Source organism: Labrus bergylta, chromosome 12 (assembly GCF_963930695.1).
Source record: "Labrus bergylta chromosome 12, fLabBer1.1, whole genome shotgun sequence".
In the NCBI taxonomy this organism is placed as follows: Eukaryota; Metazoa; Chordata; class Actinopteri; order Labriformes; family Labridae; genus Labrus; species Labrus bergylta.
This window is the reverse complement of record NC_089206.1, coordinates 5,601,485-5,619,063: the sequence shown is the minus strand read 5'-3', so window position 1 is coordinate 5,619,063 and position 17,579 is coordinate 5,601,485. Positions and strand designations below refer to the sequence as shown.

Genomic DNA, 17,579 nt, shown 5'->3' with positions numbered 1-17,579 from the left:
TTACTGGCTGCAAAACATAAAGAAAACAAGATGCTCATTTTTTTGTGTTTCCCTTTATTTTGATGTACAACACCAATCTGGATAAAAATCTTTGTAGAAAAGTCTCATTTGTGCAACAACGTATATACAAAGCTATATTTGCAGGAGGGGTATCCTGTTATCTACTCGCTCACTGCGATGGTATAAATCCCTCTGCGCCGCCGAAATCTTGCCCATGAACAAGAGATCTTAAAGTTCTTCCATTTGCAGTGACTGGTGGTGATGTAGTAAAGAACAGGGTCCAGGCATGTGTTGAGGACAACGAGTGCCATGGTTACCCGCCTGGCGTTGTAGATGGCGTTTGCGGCGGAGCAACTTTGGATGATGTCCATGCGTCGGAGAAGGTGCAGCAGATACACCACGTGGTTGGGCAGGAAGCAGAGCAGCGTTATAGCGAGGATGGTGTAAATGACCATCACTGCTTTTTGGGCAGTTCTGGTCTTGATCATGGAGATCCGCCTGGCTGCCAGCGGGTAACACACCAGGATGATGATGGAGGGCAGCAGAGAGCCGAAGATGAGACTCAGCACGCTGTACGCCGCCAAGCGCGTGTTCCACTCGTGCTTGGCGAAATTCTCAAAGCAGCTGTGGCTTCCAGAAACATCTTGATTGGTTTTCAGAGGTCCCATGAGGACGAAGACCAGCATGGCCACGCCGACTACACACCACAACAACGCACTCACGACCAGGGAGCACCAGACGCTCCTCAACCGCAGATACTTGTGTGGATGTACGGTGGCCACGTAGCGATCTACGCAGATGCACGTCATGAAACAGATGCTCAAGTAGATGTTGGCAAAGAAAACGATCCCGGTGACACGGCACGCAACGTCCCCGAACACCCAGTTGTTTTTGTGGAGGTGGTAGTGGATCTTTAAGGGCAGCGTGCAGAGGATGACGATGTCTGCAAGAGCCAGGTTGCTGATGAAGACACTGAAGGCCGTGCGGGGAGCCGTCCTGAAAGTGAAGACGTAGAAGGCAGACAGGTTTCCTGGAAGACCGACCACTAAGGCAAGGATGTAGACCACTGGGAAAAGGTAGTACTGGTACTCTGCTGAAGGGAGGCTGCACTCATCTGTCCCGTTCATCTTTGAAGATTTAGTTGTTGTTGTTTTTTTTTCAGGGAAGATGACGTGACACAGCGTAGGATGATTTTCTCATAAGTGCTGCTGCGCTGGAGGCTGTTCACTGAAACTGTATCAACACAAGCAAGTTTCCGATCAGAGTTTTTCCACTACTTTCACACTGTACTGACAAACATATCCACAGCTTGACTGAAATCAACTTTGTCATTCTTAGACTCTGCTTTTAACTCTTGATTTTTACTCCAGAAGATGCCTAAAAAATATTGTAGGCTATTCAGTTTTCTCAAATAAATAAAAAGTAGAAAAAACAAGGTTTACTCTTGATTGAATATCTAAAGTAGACGAAATGACCCTTCCCCCTTGAAGCACAGGGACACATTTCCAACATTGGTGGCTTTTTGTTCCGCTTACTTAGACAAAATATATAAAATGCTGGAATATAGTTTAACATGTGGCCGAAGATTTCATATTGTAAAACATTAACACAAACTAAATGTAAAGCTAAAAAAATATATATATATCTGAAAAGACATTACATTAACACAAACTAAATGTAAAGCTAAAAAAATATATATATATCTGAAAAGATTTTGCTCACCGAAATCTGGTTGTCCTTTGTCTGTTCTTCAAATGCAAGAAGCTACACCGCATGCTGAAGACTCAGGAGATGAAAACTGTGTCTGCTGCTCCTCTCAGAAGACGGTGAGTAAATACCATGCTGCTCTTTGCTCAGGCGTCTTAATTTCCTGTGTCGGTGTTCTGTAGGAGTAGTGTTCAGAGCAGGAAACCAGTGTGTGATGCTTGCTCATACACGCAAGTCTACTTTTGTCACCAACCCACTTCAGTATAATAAGATAGGCCTATTTATAGTGTATTGTATTTCTGTGTTTCATTGTAACTTGCTGTGCTTATTTCCAAATACAACAACAGTGTTGGCAAAACAAGCACAAGACTTACCTTCCCTCACAGCAGGCAGACACAAACCTACAGGTCAAAAATAGTGTCTGAGGTTTTTTCTTCAGAGTAGGATTACTTAGTTTTGAATTAATGCCACACTTGAGGTTATGCTGTTGAGGCTGAGTACTACTGCAGAGAATAATAGCATTGTTTTTGTTTAATAAGCACAACATAAAGTGTGACGTTGCTTGTATGCAACAGTTCTGCAAGCAGCATATACATTAAATCAATAATCATTGACTCATATAGTTAATTTGCTGCACCGACATGACTAGTTCTGCAATGTGACTAAAACTGAACCAAAAATAACACAAACATGCTGTTGCTGTTTTTATAAGGTCTACAAGCTGCTACTGTTTTTATTTATCTGTATGCCTTTATTTCTCATGTAACCAGTGGTCAGCTAACCGGCATCAGTATAGTACACAAAGGTAAAGTCCCAGTGCTGATATATAATCACTCCTCCCTGATATCAGGACTCATTGAATGTCCATTGTTCAATCACATAATGTAATTGTAACTAACTAGAAAATGGGGGTTTAATGAAAGCAAAGGTGGTTTTTTTTTTTATCTTTGCAATTAATTGTTGGTTTGTTAAACAAGTTCTTCATGAATTAAGACATTGTCATACATGCTATTTGAAGCCAACAAGTTACTTAATCCATTTTGAATACACTGGATCCAAATCTATTTATCACCTTGTGCAGATAAGAACAATGTCATGTTGATGTCTTAACCACATAACCCTGCTTTAAATCCTTTCATTCTCTGTGCATTGTGCATATCATTCCTGGACTCTATTTTTTACATTTTTTACATTTACATTTCCTCACAGAAGCTGGAAAAAATAAATAGCTCATGAATCATCATCAATACATGTGGTCTCTATAGCTTAGACCGCCAGATTGTTAAAGTCTCTGTAAAGTAAAATCAGCAATATGTCTCCAAGCACTCTAAATATGTTGCAAGAGGATAGCTTTAAACCATAAACATGTGAAAAGACTGAGAACTATGTTTGACTGATTTCCGATTTTACGCCCACAGCATCCCAGAGGAGAGAGAACAGCTACATTTTTCATGATTTTGAAGCTTAATTTGATAAATTTATAAGTTTTTTTCATTGCTGAAATTTTGCCTGGTGGTTAATAATACATTCTTCTTTTGTATAAAAAACTAAAAAACATTTTTTTTTTTTGGTTTACAGGGACTTCAACACAGTTACAATATCACAATTGAAGCCCTTTAAACAAGTTTGAATAATGAAATTGAGTCACATGCAGAATGCTTGTATGGTTCAGTTCCTGCTCATCATAATAAGTAAACAAAATAGTAGTGTTAGAAGCTACTCTACTATTTTTTTTTTACTAATTATGATGAGCAGGAACTGAACAGTTCAAACTTAGAACTGTGTTGACATGTCGCTTTTATTCTGAAGGGATTGGAAGGAAGTTGTCATCTGACGCGCGGAAATTGAAACTAAAGCAAGTCGATAGCAAACGTGGGCTGAAATGTTCAGCTACATGCGAGTTATATTTACTTAATATTTTATATTCAGAACTTAACTAAACAGGTATAAGCGAAGAAACGGTTTACCTGTAAGACTATCATGACTTTGTAGTTCACCGTCATCTACGTAGTGTTACGCGACGTTACTTTATAGCTAACGCTGAATTCATGAGCGCAACCCATCCGGGTACTTTGCCCAAACGATGCCGGCCCCGCCCCTTTCTGGGTGAACTCATTGCATTTGAATGGATGGCGGTTAATGGACAAGTTGGGGTCTCCGTCTCCTAGCAACAGCAGTGAGAAAATGAAGTTTCGTACCAACGTTGAAGACTGCTGATACGATAACATCGACATCTTTTAAAACATGTTGTTGGGAGATAATGGACGTGGACGAGTCCTCTGTGTTTAACGCAGCAGGTGGAGAGGCTGAAGATTTGATGGTAGAGTCAGATAAATGCTACATTTGCCTGAACCCGTTTGAAAAGCGAGCCGTGGGTTCTCTGCAGAGCTGTCAGCATGTTTTCTGCCTTGAATGTATTCTACAATGGTCCCAGGTAAACACACATTTCACCTGTCTTTTCTTACCTGAGTTAACAGTATAGTATTTCTCCCAAAACCTGCAGGAATACATCCAATGGAGCTGTTTGTCCACAGGCATGGCAGGGAGCTGATGGGGGCCCCAGACCAGTAAGGGGCCCCCGAGTGCTCACAAACTTAACAATAATAATAATAATAATAATAATAATAATAATAATAACTTTATTTATATAGCACCTTTTAAAATCACAGGTTTACAAAGTGCTTTGACAAACAAGAACAAAGCAAACTAAACCAAACACAGAAGAACATTAACAACAGTAAGAATATAACAGATGCAAAATACTAAAAATAATTAAATACAATTCAACAGAAAAGAACCCAAAGTGCACGATACCCAACAGACATATATAACCCGACCATCACAAGAACCATGATAAGAACCCAGGCAACACGAGAACCCAACAACACGAGCTGAGACCAAGAGGAACCAAAGATTTAAAAATGTGTAAGAAACTAAAAGAGCTAAAAGCAAATAAAAAGATAACAGCAATAAGAAGGTAAGAGCAGTAAAAGAAATAGAAACAAGTGGTTAAAGGATCAAAAAACCCCAAACTATAATATTAATAAAAATAAAAAGTAAATATAAATATAAAACATAAATAGACAAAGTAAGTAAGATAAGAAATTACCAAGTTAAAACATAAGAGGAGTTTAGATAAGAGCATACATATGAGATAAACCAAACTTAAATCAAAGCAGTGGCTCAAAAGGTGCATATTTTGCAATGACAGTAGAAAAACCTCCCTGAGAGGGCCCCACCTGAGAGCACTCACTCTCGTTGCCCTACTAACCGTTGCATGCGTTATTGCTGTGATAACTAAAGTGTTTCAATTAAAGAAAAATGAAGAGGTATTATCCGTATATAGGAGGGAAAAAGATACAGGAGTAAGCATCAGCACACTGGCAGACAAAATGGTGACGAACGCTGGTTGGAGGGCCCCCCAATTGATTTACTGTATGCCTAGGGCCCCACCACACTCTAGAATCGCCTCTGACTACATCCAGTGTGGCAGTTTCCGATATTTGAATCATACACGATGATATCTTGACGTTAAGTAGTGTTGTTATGGGTCACTTTCTGAAGACTGTTGTAGATGAAATGACTATAGTTGAGGATATTATAAATCATTTTCAGATGAATGCTCAATATTTTAATTATTTGTCAATTTATATTAGGGTACGTATAGTCCTGAAGTACCCAAAAGTTTCTGACTTGTTGGGACTTCAGGGTTTCTGTCTGTAGGTATGCAATTTTGTAGACTGATCATCATTTGTGTTAATCAAGCAGAATGTTTTTTTTTTTGCTCAGACTTAAGTTCTTTACATACATCACCTTTGACTCTAGAAAATAGTTTAAAGACACAATAATGAATGGATTAATCATTAATATTCACTGAATAAGAATAAAAACTATGCAATGATATCTTGGAAACATGTTTGCTTGTGTTCTCAATCTTAGACTGCCAACACTTGCCCGGTGGATCGGATCAGTTTTGCTTTCATCCACCAGAGACGGTGTCCTGGAGGGGACATTCTAAAGAAGGTCAAATATATTGCATTGTACCAAAGCAACACTATTGCATTTTTTTTGTATAAATATATATTGACAGTGTTATGGGTTGTTCTGCTTTAGATCAAAGTGAGGACACGGGACAATGTTGACGATGAAGAAGAGGAGGGGAGCAGTGCTGTAATTTGCGAGAGATGTGGACGAAGCGACGGCAGGCACCGGCTGTTGGTGTGCACGCACTGTGATTCAGGGTATTTTCCACATAAGCACCTTTAATGGCACAGTTCCATTTGGTGGTTTTGTTGCAGCAGATTTTGTCGTAATTCAACCATCAGATGCTTTATAGGTAGGGTTGGTAATTCTGAAAAGCCAGCAAGAATGTAAAGCAACATCTCCTCAGGGCTCAGAAAGAACCTCAACACATCGCTTTGAACGTTATTCAACTCCTTTACCTGTTGTTCATTCTGCAGTAGGAAAAGTCCCAACATTATCATACTGATTATAAAAAACAAACATGGCAACAGAAAGACAGCAACCATGGTGTAACTTTTTTTGGCCCTTCATCTCTCTTAATTGTCGCCATTGCTAAAACGGTTTTAGATATTTACTCGTCTGTTCTCTTGCTTTATCTAAACTCGTTCTTGCCGCAGCCTCTCTTCTGTCTTTGCTTGCCCAGCCCTTTAGCAGGGCTGTAACTGGGGCAGTGGACATTTGAGCTAAGGGTTCTCTGCCATCTTCCAGTAGACGTGGAACACTTCCTGCAGTGGTGAAGCACTTTTAGTACAGGCTGGTGAAGGGCAAGGGGCCGATTACACACAGGGAGGAATTTACTGGTACTTTCCACCTGAACATCACAGCAGTGATAGGTTGGAGTTTTTACATTATTACAGCAGCTTGAGATGACAGCTCCCCTTTGATCCTTTTCCAGAGCACATGATTTGTTGGTTTCTTTCGGGGTGTAAAGACTGCTTTAATGAATATAACAAAAAGTGAATGCTGCATAGAATTAGCCACCCTACCCCTTATTTGTTAGTACATTGGTGTGCATGACCGACAGACTATTTTTTGAGTGATGTTTTGTGTACCTGAAACCCAATCTCTAAATGGAGATGTGTAAAATACAGGTTAAAGGTACTTAAATGTAGAGCTTGAGTTATGTTTGTTATTCCAGGTATCATATGGACTGCATGACACCACCACTAACTACGGGCCCTGAAGGTGACTGGATTTGTCCCGAGTGTGCAGTTTGCCCTCAGCAAACAGGTAAAAAGTACCAAGTAAAGGTCACCAAATTGCCCTGTTTTTTTAACTTACCTGTGTTATCATTTTGCGCACAAACAGTATTAAAAAAATATTTTCTGAAGTACCAAACAGATGCATGTGCATACTGAGTCCAATTAATGATTCACAGTGAGAAAAATTGGCTTTTTGAGGCAATATGAAATAAATAATTACAGATAAATAGAGAAAGTAAAAATCCAACAAAGAAGCCAACAAAACTGCCATAAGAAAGAAAATGACAAGGTGAAGGGACACAGGTGTGAAGTTCTTTGAATAGCAACAAGTCAATAAGTCTGATATGTGTACAGCTCTACCCCAGAATCATATGTGTTACTTTGTGCTTGTCTAGATCAATAAAGCTCTGTAACAGAAGAATAGTATATCATGTAGTTGTAAAACTGTCGATTAAACAGACGGCTCCATGTCGGGGGAGGAGATCAGTGATGGAGAACTGACAGACCTCCTGGCTGAAGCAGATCAAACTCCATCCACCAGCAGTCGTCTTCGGCCGTCCACCATGAATCGTCCCGGAGGCTCCATTGAACGACGACGCAGCGAGAGGGTCCACAGCAGAGCCCGTGTCGATCCTCCTTACCCACGTCCCCAAACCTGCTCGGTCAGTTCAACATTACACTTTGAGATTTACTGCTGTTTAATTATCAAACAGCATTAAGTGAAAAGTTTGGATTAACACAGTTTGTACATAAATTACATTATAACAGTTAAAGCTTTACAAATACAGTCAAATCCTCTCAGCATTTCAACAGTATTGTCAGGAGAATAATATCTGACTACTTTATTAGTCCCTCATTTTAAATTACCAGCGAAACACTGACTCTTCTTTTCCACTGTCATATGTTATCATTACATTCCCTCACTGTAAGTTTCCCTCTGTGCTAACAATATGGAACAGATGCTCTTTAAAAAAAGCACAAAGTCATAAACACTTACAAATGTTGAAAAGTTATTCTAGAGTTTCTCATCTTTTCAAAAATACCGGTTATTCTTTTAATTGACCCTTTATCCCTCAAAAGTCTAGCTAATAAAATCACAGAGGATATTTGACTCCTTGATATTTAACATCAAAGGATTAGTGACTCGTAAGGCATCCTGAAATGCCACCAGTTAACATAAAATTCATAAAACACAACAAAATGCAATTTGTGATATTTATTTAGAAGACAAACAATGCAACACAACAAAAGTGTCACTCATTTGAAAAATGGTTAGTATTGGAAGCATGATGGCCATCTATATTTTATCTAAAACATGTTTAAAACACAAACAGGTGATGCATAAAAATTTGATTTCTGCCATTTTCTTTCCCCGTGCCTGTTTGTCATTTAGTATGCCGTTAACTTTTTAAGGTAAACAGGGGACAGGATGAGTCTTCAAGAAACCCCTGTACAGTCATCACTGTAGCATGTTACCACACTTCACTCTCAGCAGACATACAGATGCTGCTGCTGGTGTTTGTGGTTACAGCATGAAACAACAACAGTAACTTGGCCCACTTTAGCTTCATCTGAGTGGGTTCTTGCTGCTGCTGCTTCTTCTTGTGCAGACATTGGCTTATTGTGATTTCTAGATAAGATAAGATAAAGCTTTATCAATCCCACAAGTGGGGCATTTTCTTTGTTAACAGCAGCAAAGAAACAACATAGCAACATATGATGCACACAATTCACAGATAAGCAAATGGTTAAAGAAACAGTCAGATTTACCTTCTGCCCTTGAAGCCAGGTAGCCTTGGTTTCCTGCTTTTAGAGGCTCACATTTTCTTTTTCTGAGCTCTTGAGTGCTTTTTTTTTTCAGCTGGTGGAGTATCAGCTTTGGGTGGCTCATAGTAATTCATACTTTTCTTCATGTGTAAAGGCATCAGTGAATGCCTCAAGTGGAGACAGCACTTAGTTATTTACTCAAGGACATCTGTGTGTGCTTCTATTTTGTTTATACTCTATTGAATAAACACTTGAATCACACTCCTCCGTTAGTCAGGCACTCTCTGGAGAGGCGTTCAGATGACAGCCGCCTCTAAGTGCTGTTTTAGAGATCGTTCATAATGACTTTCTTATTAAGTGGTTTGTTCATTTGTGTCTGTGATGCTTTGATGATTACATAAAAGTCAAACCAATGGATTTATCGCAGTGAAATGGATAGATTTATATTTAGGAAATGAGAGAACTGAAATACGATCAGGATTTTGAATCAGGAGTTTAGATATCTATTCCGGGCATGATGGACCCGTGCATTTCTAAAATCCTTTTAATGTCAAAATGATCTGCCTTAACTAAGATGAGACTGCAGAATAAAACGTGTGGTTGAATCTCCTTTCCTGATGCTTTGAGTGAAGTGTTTTATAGAAAGAAAACATAAACATATTGAAAACACAATTAACAACAATACAAATTATTATGTATGCACCGAATACCAAAGGTCCGTACCTTTAAAGATGAATAGTGCAGCATTTAAGAATAGGGATAAGATAAGGTGCTTACAGGCAGTTAATGTTATTGAGTTTACGATCCGTGGAGGCTGTCCAATGATGAATGGGCAGCGTAACCCAGGATGAAAATCACTCAAGCATTTAGAGAAATTCAAAAGGTTACACCTGAAGTTTTGAATTTGACCATTTATTCTTCCCCGATAACACATTTGAATTACACCGATTTTCAGTCAAAAGTTCAAGTGGGTGAGTTTTTACTGCAGTCAAAAGAACAATTTCACTTGAAAGGCTTCACCACTCTCCGCATGAAAACCAAACAGAAATACAGGTGAGTGCAATCCATTACACCGCATCTCCTTCTCAGCACCGGTGAACACTCTTAACACCTAAAATGAAGGCACAGTGGACAGCAGAAAAGTGAAATAATAGAATTGGTCCTTAAGTTGATGATTTTTGATGATTTAGTATTACATCGATCCATCTTCATCTGTATAGCACAGATTCATGACAAGTGTTATCTCAAGACACTTCACTAGACAACAGGTTAAAGACCTTACTCGTTGCAATGTTATGTTACAAAAGAGCAGTTAAAAGATCATAAAAGCCTCATTCATGTGAAATGGTTGAAAACCGAGACTCAACCAGCCACATCATGGACTTTTTTTTTTTTCTTTTGATTTTCAGCATGTACCTAAATATCTGTTACGGGCTCTGAAGTCTGCAGACCAAACAGACGAGGTATTTCCTGTTCCTCACAGTCACACCAACAATTCCTCAGTCAGTAAGTTATCCTTTGTTTTTTCACATCCCCATGTCTTCAAATCTGTAGATAGTTTGACATTTAACACAACTGTCTTGTGTTGTCCCACAGAATTAAAAACAAGAAGAAGAAGAAGGAAATGACAACTTGAGCTTCTGACACCAAGAAGAGTGGAAAGTGAAAGGATGTTTCTATTCATTGCTGTCTGGTAGATTCAGGTGCACTTGACGGAAATGACCACATGGTGGCAGCATAGTGTTAGCGGTCGGGTATTGGGTTTCATCCTGTGGTATGAAACTCAACAGAACCTGTGTGCTGATGCTGTCTTATTTATTTGACAGAGTTTACGTTCAGCAAAGAGGCTAAAACTAAGAATGGAAGTCCGTCTCTTTATACTGTTTGACTTCCCCATCCTTTTTGTACGAGACAACTCAGCTCACTGCTCATTTGTACCTTCTGAAGACTCAAATCATAAAATTGTCCAAAATGAAAATTATAATTTTAGATAAAAATATGTTTGGTATTTTAAAGTGTTTTTATTGGGGCATGATTTAAAGTGTATATACTGGTGGCTTCCAGGGTGCAGTACTGCCAATGCTGTCCGCCTCTTTGCTGTATACAAACAAAGCACATTGAAATGCCAGATGACCACACTACTTTGGCTGTAAACATAAACCAGTATGCTGTGTTTATAGGCACTGCTAGAAAACAAGCTAGAAGTTCACCACATTCAGTAGGATTCGTCCTCTTGGGACTATGAATGTCTGTACAAAGCTTAATGAATCCACACATCAAATCCTTAATGAGATTTTTCAGTACAGACCAAACGAGTGGACCAACACACCATTACTGTCATCTGTAAAGCTGCTAGCTTGGCTGGGAATGTGAACAGAAAATGTTCTTATAGAGTAATTCCCCCTCTGTTAATGTTTGTAATATCATTTAGAAAGCTGTAAAAGTTTCTGGTAAGTCATGCCAATAAAGCTTATTTGAATCTGGCACAAAAAATTATGTTTATTTTGTTTTAAACTTAAGAATCTTGTAAGATCAGTGTTCATAGCGACTTTAGTGCAGCTACATAGACGGCTGGTGGACTGCGGCCAACAGAAGTATGTGAGTCGACTGGGGTGTCTGAGCATCAAAGACTCAGACTTCAATGGGGAGTTAGCTCGTCTGAAGGATTTTCTTCATCCCGCCTCTTTCAGCAGCACTGAGCCCCATCGCCTAGCAACACCAGCCTCATTCATTTCTCAGGATCTCGTCCGGCCGTACCCGGGAGGATGCTGCCTCATTCAGACACTCTCAGATCTGTTGTTTCTGGTCCTCTGATATTAAATGCATCCTTTGAAGTCCAAAAAGCATCACAAGTGTAGTACAAGACGTCTCAGAATTATGACTCGTTTGTGAGAGATACAAGTTCGAAAGGCAAACGAATCATTAGTCACACAACAGACATCATACTACTTTGATCAGTGACAGTACAGTTATGGTATTAGAGCTGATATTAAACCTATTGTGTGTATTGTGATTCAGTGGGCGGGCACTTACCAAGCCTGCAGCTCATCTTGGCCTACTTTCCCCAAAAAAACACAACGTGCTCAGAAAAACAAATGTTCACCTTCATTGGCCAGACATGTTTGCCGAGCGGAACTGTTGAAATGAACAAAATGTACGAGTAGAGACCCTGTAATGAGTGTGAAAATGAGTTTACACAAGAAAGCACTCATAGTCTCTTGTTTGTTTTTTTACCCTATTGTCTGAGGATCACTGGAGAAGAGTTACTTGCATTGTTAATATTCCCTACTGTCTACAGTCTTCATTGTTGGCACAGTTTTCAAAGAGCAGATTTAATTTATTTAATGAAATGAATTTTTTTTGTTTTTTAAAGATTTATTTTTGGGCTTTTTGTGCCTTTAATGCACAGATAGGACAGTGGATAGAGTCGGAAACCAGGGAGAGAGAGTGGGGAATGACGAGACGAGAGCCTCAATACATGGGACGTGCGCCCTAACCATTGCGCCACCAGCGTGCCCCTAATGAAATGAATTTTAATTGTGTAATTTACTTATGGCAGTTAACAATGCCTCAATACTCATTTTGTAGTTTCACATATTAAGGTATGATTTTTTCATTTCATTCTTAAGCCTTGGCTAATATCTCAACAAAAACAATACATTTTTACGTTTTAATTTATGTTTTTGTACATGGTGGATTTATCATACTTATAGTAAGTCCCAACAAGTTCTTATGATATGACATTTCCTTTGACATGTTTGTTGACTTTCACTTTTATGGTTGTGAGTGAAACGTCTCAGGCTGTTTTGCTTTTGGGGTTCCTCAGGGATCTTTTCTCAGACCTGTACTTTTTATCTTTAAATTCTGGTAAAAAAAAATTTATTAGTTTCTTTTTAGGGCCCAAAATGCTAAAGTGAGTTGGAGTTAAGCTGTCTAACTTATTCTACTGTTGAATTGGGACTCAACAGATGAACAGGTTCTACTCCAGGATGCTATGGACCAAGAAATGACAGCGTTTATGTTGCAGACATAAACACTGCACAGAAAAGGAAGTCTTGCTGGGAAGTTGTTAACACTAACCGCTGGATACATCGGAATTATGGAGAAATGTCTGTTCCCAGAGGCATATATCATGATATATCCTTGAATTTCCTGAAATTATATGTAATCCAAGATTTATTTTTTGCTTGTAATATCTTGGGGATACAACTTGAATTGCGCTAATAAAATAATGTATGGTTTGGGTCGGCGTATGGATGATTTATGTTCTTTAAAATTACCCATGCTAGCTGTTTCCCTTCTACATCCAGTCCTCATTCCTAGCTCAACAAGTGTCTCCTTGCTTTAGCATCATAACAAAAACAGACATTTGCTGGTATTGAACTTATCTAAGACATCAAACAGAACCAAAGTATATGTTGCCAACTATTTCTTGAAGGACTTTTTATGACTAGAAAGCCTAAATCTGGTTCAACTGACTACATTGTTCTTTTATTGCTACAGCTGTTTCCAGATAAAATATTATTCTGTAGAGATTTGCTGCTTTTCTGCTGGAATGATTTCTCCATTTTGACTTCCTGCTGTCAACGCTGTGACCGTACATGACCCTTTGTTTAAACATCCATTGAACTCTAACATCCTGACACCTGGCGGAGAGGATTGCTTTTGGGCATCTAAATATTTCATACTAGTCAAGCTGACACAGTGGAACAGGCTTCCTGAAAAGTACTTTTGTTTGTTTTTGTTCCAGCTTTGACCCAGAACTCACCCTCTTTATGAGATCCTGTCACTGTCTCCTCACAGGAATCATTGACAGGAACAACATGCAGCAGTTGATATGGAGCTGGGCCAACACAGAGGGGCTTTGGGCCTTAAAGCCTGTGACTCCTTCAGCAATTAGGCTTACACTTATACGATTAACACACAACAGAGCCAAGGTCATAACATTTAATGACTCACTGCTCCACAGAGGGTCTGTTTACTATGGTGCACCATGTTCTTAAAGATAGAATTGCAAAGTGATGATAAGGTGCTAATTAGTTACTCTTAACAACGTTCCATTCACAAATACAGACACGGAAACAAGGTTACACTGTAAGGAAAACTCTTTGTCATATTTGCTGGCCATCGAGCTTTGTTGATCAGAGATTTCCTAGGAAACGTTTCCGCTTTGCACAACCATTGCATCACAGATTGGGATTCAAACTGTGATTTTATTTGGTTTAATGGCTCCACTTCATATTTAGAGTGTGAGAATGGTGTCAATCTTCTCACCTCTTCTCGCCTTACATTAAATACCTCCCTAAAAGTTTAACTATTGATTTATTCCCTGAAGAACGTCTTTAGCCTGAAACTACATTAATGCAGAAGTTTTTTTTGCAGCAGCAGTGAAGCAGATGGAACTGATTCTTGAAAGAGTACCGACCCCAGGAGCAACATTTCTAGCTGCAGAGGCAGCGAGGCACTTAAGCTGACACATTAGCTATACAGACTAATGTGCATTGCCAGGGCTGCTAAATAAATCAGCACTCATGTTAGCATGACTGCAAACAGCTTCTGGAGTTGGGGGTTTCAAACCTCAGATAGGTCATGTGTCAAGGACTTTTTTCATGTCAATCAGTGTACAGCATGATAACATTGTTTATTCAAATAAGTATTCTAATCACATCATGGAGAGTCCTTTAGTTGAGTGGTTTCCAATGTTTTTGATTGGCATCAAAAAGTGAAGACATGAGAACCATACTTGTCACCATTTGTGGAAGTATACACATGACAAGTTGAATGAAAGACCTTGTTTTATTTGAAGCCTTTTAGAGTACAGTGATCAAGAAAAAACAGCAAAAACTACAGAAGGGTCAAACCAACTTTTGGACAACCTAGTAACATTCAAAGAGCTGGAGCTGAGACAAACAACTACAACAAACCCACCTGTCAGTCAAATCAGCCATGCCCCTTTTAATGAATAACTCTTAATATAATCAAAATGTGCGAAAAGAAAATTCACCTCTGTTCGGAGTGTGCTCATAAAGAAATTAGCTATTCAGACCATGTTGTGATATTGTCGGGCACTTTTGAATTTGTGTGTTTGTGACTTCCAGGGCTTTTGCAGCCAACCTCCAGTGGACAATAGGTGAACTGCAGTTTTTTGCACTTCCACATTGGCTTAATTTTTCAACACCCGAGGTTGCGGCTTGAGTAATCAAAGTTTTCCTTTCAACTTTCCTATCCTGTTCATCTTCTTGTGACTTCTCATTTTGCTTGCCAACCTTTTGCAGGGGTCATTATAGGTTAATGGTAGATATATGTAATGATATTTATTATATTCTTATTTAACTCACAGCATAGAAGGATAAACATCACAAAGAGTTGCCTTTACATTTTCAGTCTGAATGTCTTTCTTTCTTTCTTCTCAGTCAAAAGCCTATCTGTCCACCTATGTACACACACACATTGCCACTACTAGTGTAAGCCCAGCAGTCCTGTGGTAAGATTAGAATTAATTTAAAATAGCCATGGGAATACATTTAAAGTAAGTCAGTGCTGAGAGGACATATGCATGCATAATACAGAACATTCATGCAGCATCTGTACATGCCTCATTGGTAGTGTCTTGTAAAGCCTTGCACCTGCAGTCAGAAGGGATAACATTACAAGCTGTGAGCTGAGCAGCACAACTCGCAGCTCTCTTTAGCAGACCAAATGGGGGAGTGGGGGGGAGCAAAAGTAGGTCACCCTCCCAGAGACCCACACATCTCTCCCAGTGATTCCACTCTGCAGCAGCGCTTGTGTCTGCCATGAGGAGGACTTCTGATGGCAGCAAAATGGGAGTCGACAGCTCCCTTCCGCTCATTTTTTCTGCACAAAGGCAGAAAAAAAAAAACCCTCACTCCTGCTCCTTAAGAAGCCACACTGGACACTGAGGGTACAGGGGGGTGGGTCACGAACAGACCATTAGTAATTATATGATAGCTGTGTCAGTTAGAAATCATTCTGCAATCAAGCATCCAAATCCATTCATGATATGACTTATTCCTCATTTATCACCTGTAATCCAAAATCTTAAAAAAAGGGATAGTTCCATAATTTGGGATTTACATGTTTTGTTTATTGCAGAAATGTAGAAACCACTTTTAAGATTTTATTTTAGGACATTTGCATTCATTATAATTTTCTGTAGGGCATATAATGGAAGTGGGGTTGTTTAAATACCAGCATTTTAAACTTTGGTATGATTATAGTAAAACTCACACAATATTGATTCCAGTTTTGATGTCTGTGCAACAAAAATAGAAGTCCAAGGCACCTGAAATTGGGTTATTTCTGGTTTTTAATGACTGAAAGTTGCAGGCATTTTCCTGCCTGATTTGCACAATTTCAGACAGTATTCTATCTCTCTTTCACTGTCTTTCACTCTCGCCAAGATTTTGTTAAAAATATGACAAATTTTCCTGAAAATGTCCTGCTGCAGTCACACTGTCCACGCTGATTTCTTCAGAAACTTTGGGATGAACATTTTTGGGTGAAGTCTAAATGAAAAATGTAGTCGTTTGCACTCAGACATGCAGCCCATCCCAAAAAAACTGGACATTTTCTGCAGTTTTGCACGTGTGTCAGGTATTAGCATGCTAACATTAGCTAAGCTGAGGAAAGAATAAGTAGGTAAAACATTTTGAACTGACAATGGAAAAATGAAAGTTCAAGCTCTGGTAGATTTTATTTCAGAGGCTTTGTTTTTTTTTACAAATCCAATCCAATAATTTCTTTCTGTTCACTTGAATGATGGGATGTCCCTCTTGCCTGTCCTCCTACCTACACACCTACCTGTATGCAATCTGTCAGTGCACTCATGAGGCATGACCAGAGTCTTCTACAAGATAAGACAGACATCAAGCTCAAGCTAGCAGCGTATAGTTGCACACTAATGGCAGAGAACATCAGCTGGAGATGGAGAGTGATGACAACAATGCTCAGCACTCGTAACTCCCTGACACTCTTTGGGAGTAAAAGCCTGAAGGAAAGGACTGCGATTTTTGTTCAGTTGGATACTTTAAAAAACGAGCTTACTCTGCTGTTTTATTCCAAAGTTGCCTACTTTGCTTTAAAGGGATCACCAGTGTATTACAATTCATGCTAAAGGGAAACATAGATGTCTACATATAACCATGTGCTGCTACTGTTATAAAATTCAGGACAGTGTAGATTATATGCATGCTACCAAGTTCCTCTTAAGTTTCTCCAGCCGTGTGCGCTTTTAGAACGGCAAAATGCTGACTCGACAGCTTCAGAGAGAGATGCTGTAGGTGCTTTGATCTCAGATTAGTAAAAGAGCTGAGGATGAAGCTAAGAGAGTATGGATTGTAAGGGGAGTAAAAAGTCGGAAAATGTGTTTTTTTTTTAGTTAGTGGTAGAGCGGGGAATTAGAAACAGAGCTACTGTATTGGTTGGGCACCTGCTTTCAGGAGTGTTTCAATATTTTACAGGTTGCTGTTGAATAGATTTTTGACTTTCAAAGGAGCTAAAACAAGCAGATATTCTAAAGGAATACATGTACATTTTGTTTGTTGATGTAGCTTTATGCTAAAGTAACATTTCCTTTGCTTAAAGGAAGTCTTACAAATAATTCTCCATGGATTAAATGTTCCTAAAACTAAGACTTAATCATTAACCTTGTTTGCAGTCCGTTGTTTCCTGTCAAAAACTTCTATGAAAGCATGTCTTTACCTGCCAATCCATCCGATAGATAATTAAATATTTCAGTCTGTACCAAAGTGCTTCAGGTCAACCAGCTGTTATCAACCATAATAAGCCCATAATGTCTGTATGGCTCTTCTAATATTCAGTTATGTCAGTGACTCGTTGTGGTATTTAGTCAAGACACCT

The 17,579-nt window shown here is 39.1% G+C and overlaps 2 protein-coding genes across 3 annotated transcripts; one reads left to right on the top strand and one right to left on the bottom strand.

The window, feature by feature from the left end:
* Positions 1 to 34: 34 nt before the first annotated feature.
* Positions 35 to 1,908, bottom strand: LOC109997008 (P2Y purinoceptor 1). Its single transcript, XM_020651361.3, has 2 exons — positions 1,723 to 1,908; positions 35 to 1,233 (listed from the first exon to the last, which is right to left on the bottom strand). The coding sequence occupies exon 2, from the start codon at positions 1,125 to 1,127 to the stop codon at positions 162 to 164; it is 966 nt and encodes a 321-aa protein (XP_020507017.1). The 5' UTR covers positions 1,128 to 1,233; positions 1,723 to 1,908; the 3' UTR covers positions 35 to 161.
* Positions 1,909 to 3,551: 1,643 nt separating this feature from the next.
* LOC109997002 (PHD and RING finger domain-containing protein 1-like) lies at positions 3,552 to 12,914 on the top strand. 2 transcript variants are annotated; one of them, XM_065961752.1, is made up of 7 exons: positions 3,552 to 4,141; positions 5,647 to 5,730; positions 5,821 to 5,948; positions 6,869 to 6,960; positions 7,392 to 7,594; positions 10,109 to 10,201; positions 10,296 to 12,914. In XM_065961752.1, the coding sequence occupies exons 1-7, from the start codon at positions 3,968 to 3,970 to the stop codon at positions 10,299 to 10,301; spliced, it is 780 nt and encodes a 259-aa protein (XP_065817824.1). In that variant the 5' UTR covers positions 3,552 to 3,967; the 3' UTR covers positions 10,302 to 12,914. The 2 variants fall into 2 exon arrangements, with proteins under 2 accessions (XP_065817824.1, XP_020507012.2); XM_020651356.3 differs by having other exon boundaries at positions 10,109 to 10,205.
* Positions 12,915 to 17,579: the final 4,665 nt, after the last annotated feature.